We start from the raw sequence: 4565 nt of genomic DNA on the forward strand, positions 1-4565 counted from the left end.
ATATATATATATATATATGTTTTATAAAAAATAAAATTATAAAAAAAAATTCTATCTCTAAATACAGTTACATTTGGAAGTACTGGAGATTAGGACTTTGACATATGAATTTTGGATACCACTCAGCCTGTAACACCAACTACATCTATTCATCTATAAGTTTATAAAACTTTTGGTTTATTCAATTATCAGTTTGCAATGTTCATTGTTAGCTTTGTGCAAATACTGTTTATTGAAGAGTATAGGAAGGTACCATAATTATATTTCCTTTTTAACTTTTTCCTGATGTTAATAATTGTCCCCAATCATTAATTCAATTGATAACCCATGTACCTATCATTAAATTTTTTCTCAAATACTTTATCAGATCTACCTGTATTAACATGATTTTTTATGTAGTTGAAAGTATATTTTAAAAATCCCCAAACACTATTCCACCAGCCTGCTTCTCCTGAAATGTCATTCTTTAAACCCATGAGGTAGCTGTCATCCCTCCTTTGGGTTCTTTCTTTGGCTCCAGGTTTTCCTTTCTCTTCATTTCTTATTTTTTCTGGAACACATCAGCAGTAGCTTTCAGGAAAAAGTATGAGATATAACTTTTTAGGCTTCCTGCATGAATTAAAATATATTTTATACACACACGATTGATAGTTTGTGGGCATAGTGTTCTAGATTGAGAATAGTTATTCCTGAGATGTTTGAAGGCATAGACCATTCATGTCTACAAGATTTTTTAATTTAGATTTATTTATTTATTTTAGAGAGTGAGCAAGAGTATGGTAGGTGGGAGGGCAAAGGGAGAGGGAGTGGGAGAGAGAGCACCCTCAAGCAGACTCCTGACTGAGTGTGGGACTCGATCTCCCAATCCTAAGATCATGACCTGAACTGAAACCAAGAGTTGGACACTCAACTGACTGAGCCACCTAAGCGCCCCAACTACAAGATTTCAATATGGTTATAGTATATGTCTGTTTATAGTCTCTCTGGAAGTTTTAGAGTCTTTGTTTTATTCTTGAAATTCTGAAATTATACAATGATACACCTTGTACTGAGTCTTTCTTCACTTGTTTTAGGCTGTTGGTGGTCTTTTACTTTTCAGCTTATTTTTCAGTTTTGGGAATTTCCTTATCCCATTGAAACTTTTCCCCTGTTTTTTTGTGTTCTCTCTCTATAACTTCTGTCATTCAAATGTGGGACCACCTGGTATATATGATCTTCTAATTTTCTTTTCTTTCCTATTTCCCATCTCTGTTTCCATCTTCTACCTTCAGAGAGATTTTTACCTCTCACAAAAATTGTTTGAAATGTGTGTCTCCTTTAATGGCTTTGAGTAGCTTTTAAGAAGTCCAGGTTTCTTTAATGATCGACCCCTGACTGTACCTCTTTCTTTATAGTTTGCACCTTCCCTTCATTTTTCTATGATCTTCTTTGAATGTCTTTCTCCATGTTTGTCACACTGTATTGCTGGTTCTACTCAATTATCTCTTTGCTTTTCTTGTCCACATCCTAATCCCCAGAACCTGTGAATGCCTTATCTTAGGTGACAAAAGGGACTTTGCAGATGTGATTAAAGTAAGGATATTGAGATGGAGAAATTAACCTGGATTATCCAGGGGACCCAATGTCATTGAAAGGATCCTTATCATCGAAAGAGAGACACAAGAGAGTCAGAGATGTGATGATGGACACAGAGCTCAGAATGATGCCATTGCTGGTGTTACACGTGGAGGGGCCACCAATTCAATGAATGCGGGAAGCCTCTAGAAACCAGAAAGGACAAGAAATGGATTCTTCTCTAGAGCCTTCAGAAGGAATAGAGCCCTGTGGCACCTTAATTTTAGCCCCATGAGACCTATTTTGGACTTCTGACTTCCAGAACTGTTAAGATGTTAAATGTATGCTGTTTTAAACTACCAAGTTTGTGGGAATTTGTTGCAAAACGTGCTGCAGATTTGTGGCAAATAAATACAAAGGCAAAGTTCACTGAAGCTGGGGGAGGGGAACATAGATACAGTAAAAACATCTGAGGGGGGATCCTGGTGGGCGCCCAATATTTTCTGCTCTCTTCAAATCAGAAAACTAAATTAGATGGCTAGAACTTCAAACCACTAGTCAACAAATAAGTTGACTATCAAATTAGGGAAGTGTGGCATAGTGATCAAGCCACGGGACCTGCGGTTTGATGCCCGTTGGTTAAAATCTGGCTTTGGGCACTTAAAAGCTCTGTATAACCTTGGCATGTTACATAAGCCTTTTGGATCCTTAATGCCTCATCTGTAAAATGGGGGAAACCCAAGAGCTATTCTAAGGATTAGATGAATATGTCCTTAAAGCACTTGACACACAGTAAAATCTCAATGCAGATTTTATTGGTAGCCAGTGGGATCCCCTCTTTCTCTGTCCAACTGTTCACATTCTAAAGACAGCAAAGGTGGGAATCACACTTGGTGAAAATTAGGGATTAAAAATCACTTGATTTGCCCAGGGGTACAGTATGCAGGGCTTTGTGCTTGCAATCTTGTAAATAATATGTACATATGAGAATTTACTTGTCGTCACAGTGGGAATTATATAATACTGAGTCCAAGGGCAGAACATATGTTCCAGCATTTAAAATTACTTAGAAGAGAGTTGCTGAATATTGTATGGCGGGGGGGTCCTCTGTACATCTATGTTTTAGCATTTTTGAAATCTATGGTTTATTCAAAAGATAAACCAAATTCACCTTCACTGGAATTTGCTCTCCTCCTGAGATCTTTGTTAAGCCCAGCAATGTCACCCATTAGAGTTGTGCCTGTCTTTCTTCCCAAGGTGATCTGGGTGGTATTTTCCCAGCCTTTTGATATGCTAAGCAGCCATACCTGGGGAGAGTTTAATAAACAACCATTAAGTTGCTATTAGAAGTGTCAGGACTGGTATAACTAGTCATTCTGTAATAATTACTGAGGTTCGGCTGTAACTACAGAGCCACTTAGTTTCAGATCAGCTTCAGCTGAATCTAGAAATGGGCCCTATGGACCCTTTCTGGCATCCAGGTAGGCAATTACCTAGGGTCTTTCATTCATCTCTGTCAGAGAACAGCAGCTAAACTCACATCGGCTCATGTGGAGACCTTGAAACAGCTCGTCAAGGATGCCAGAGCAATTGATTCAGACTTTGGGGTAGGAACCATCCAGAAGTGGTATATCTGTGATCCCCTCTGCCCTCCCTTTCTCCCCAGGTCCCACAACTCAGAGCTAGCAGGACTTTTTTCTGCATTCTAGGGCAGTCTCTGGTTTGGGCTGCATCTCTTTTAAATCACCCCAGCTCTCCACTCCAGCCCTGGGAATGGTGGCAGAGAAGGGGTGGCAGCCAGGGAAGGGGGGGGACCTTGGCTGGGCTGGAGCTGTCCTGGGAGGAAGGGACTGGGTGTGGCAGAACTTGGTTTGCTCTGAGGCCGTGCCAGCTCCTGGAAATGCTGGAAATCCTCCCTAAGGAGGACCCGTTAAAACAACAACAAAAGACATCAAATCAAGCCTTAGAGGGTTATTTTAAGGCCAAGGGGAAAGTAGCAAGCTGGAGAAAGGAGGGAGGAAGCAGTGGAAAGCCAACCACTGCCTCCTCATTTTTCAGCCACACAGCCCTCCAACTAAGCTTTCCCTACTTCCATCCAGCTGCTCTGGAGCCTGGGCCTCCCCCCAGCCCTCTGCCCGCCCCACCCTGTTCGCCAGATGAACTGCCCTGTCTGGGCCTTGCCTTAGGCGGGGCCTCTCAGGGATAGAGCTGTGTTTGTCTCCTCTGTGTGTTGAACTTGGCAGGTGCAGGCGCATCTCATTCCAAGTCAAACTACCACCTTTCAAAAGAGAAGTCCAGGCCTGGAATCCACAGCTCTGGGTGGGCCCTGTGTACCACCACCAAGGCTGTCCTTCTGCCCCGCCCATGCCAGGCCTGCCTCCGGTAATGACTGAGAAGGGAAAAAGCAGCCACTCAGGGCTGGAGGTAGTCGGAGGCAGCTGGAGGGCTGTTGGTGTAGGAATGAGGGCAGCTTCACAGCCGAAGGTTCAAGCAGCCCTGCAGAGCCCACTGTTGCTTTGGACCAGTGAACAGTTATTGGCCATGTTGATGCCACCTGGGTGCCTACCTAAGGGTGCAGAGCCAGCCCAAGGATGAAGTCCTGTTTTTCAAGAACTAGCCTTCTTCTAGAAAAGCTCTGGAAAGACTGAGTCCATTCAGGAAGTTTTTCTCCCTTTGCCTTGCTATCATGGAATCTGTTGCTCCCACAGAGACCGGCTGCCCTCCAAGGACCAGGAAGAGCAGCCTGTGGATCAGAGGGGCAGAGAGATCTCCAGCCTCAGTTTCTCATTTGAGAATTGTTGCCAGACAGTGAGATCCCTTGTCCACTTTACCAGGGTTCATGAACTCCCTGATAGTTCATCTAGGTGCCCGTGTGTTAGCTACGTGACTCGGGCTAGAGACAGTCTTCTACTCAATGGGGATCTCATCTACCCAGTAAGTGTTGTGACGATTAAAGAACATGTGGAAAAGTGCTTACTTGGCTGTTATTCTAATCAGGCTCTGGGCAGATG

General features: G+C 43.0%; 1 protein-coding gene across 1 annotated transcript in view; it reads left to right on the top strand.

Annotated features, from left to right (window-relative positions):
• LOC116869621 (60S ribosomal protein L27a-like) overlaps nt 1–3940 on the top strand; it is a 12051-nt gene extending 8111 nt beyond the window's left edge. The window contains 1 exon segment of the mRNA XM_032860909.1: nt 3798–3940. Within this exon segment, the coding sequence (XP_032716800.1) occupies nt 3798–3940 (143 nt within the window).
• The last annotated feature ends 625 nt before the right edge of the window (nt 3941–4565 follow it).

This window comes from Lontra canadensis, unplaced genomic scaffold (genome assembly GCF_010015895.1).
Source record: "Lontra canadensis isolate GAN:19392208 unplaced genomic scaffold, GSC_riverotter_1.0 scaffold20, whole genome shotgun sequence".
In the NCBI taxonomy this organism is placed as follows: domain Eukaryota; kingdom Metazoa; phylum Chordata; class Mammalia; order Carnivora; family Mustelidae; genus Lontra; species Lontra canadensis.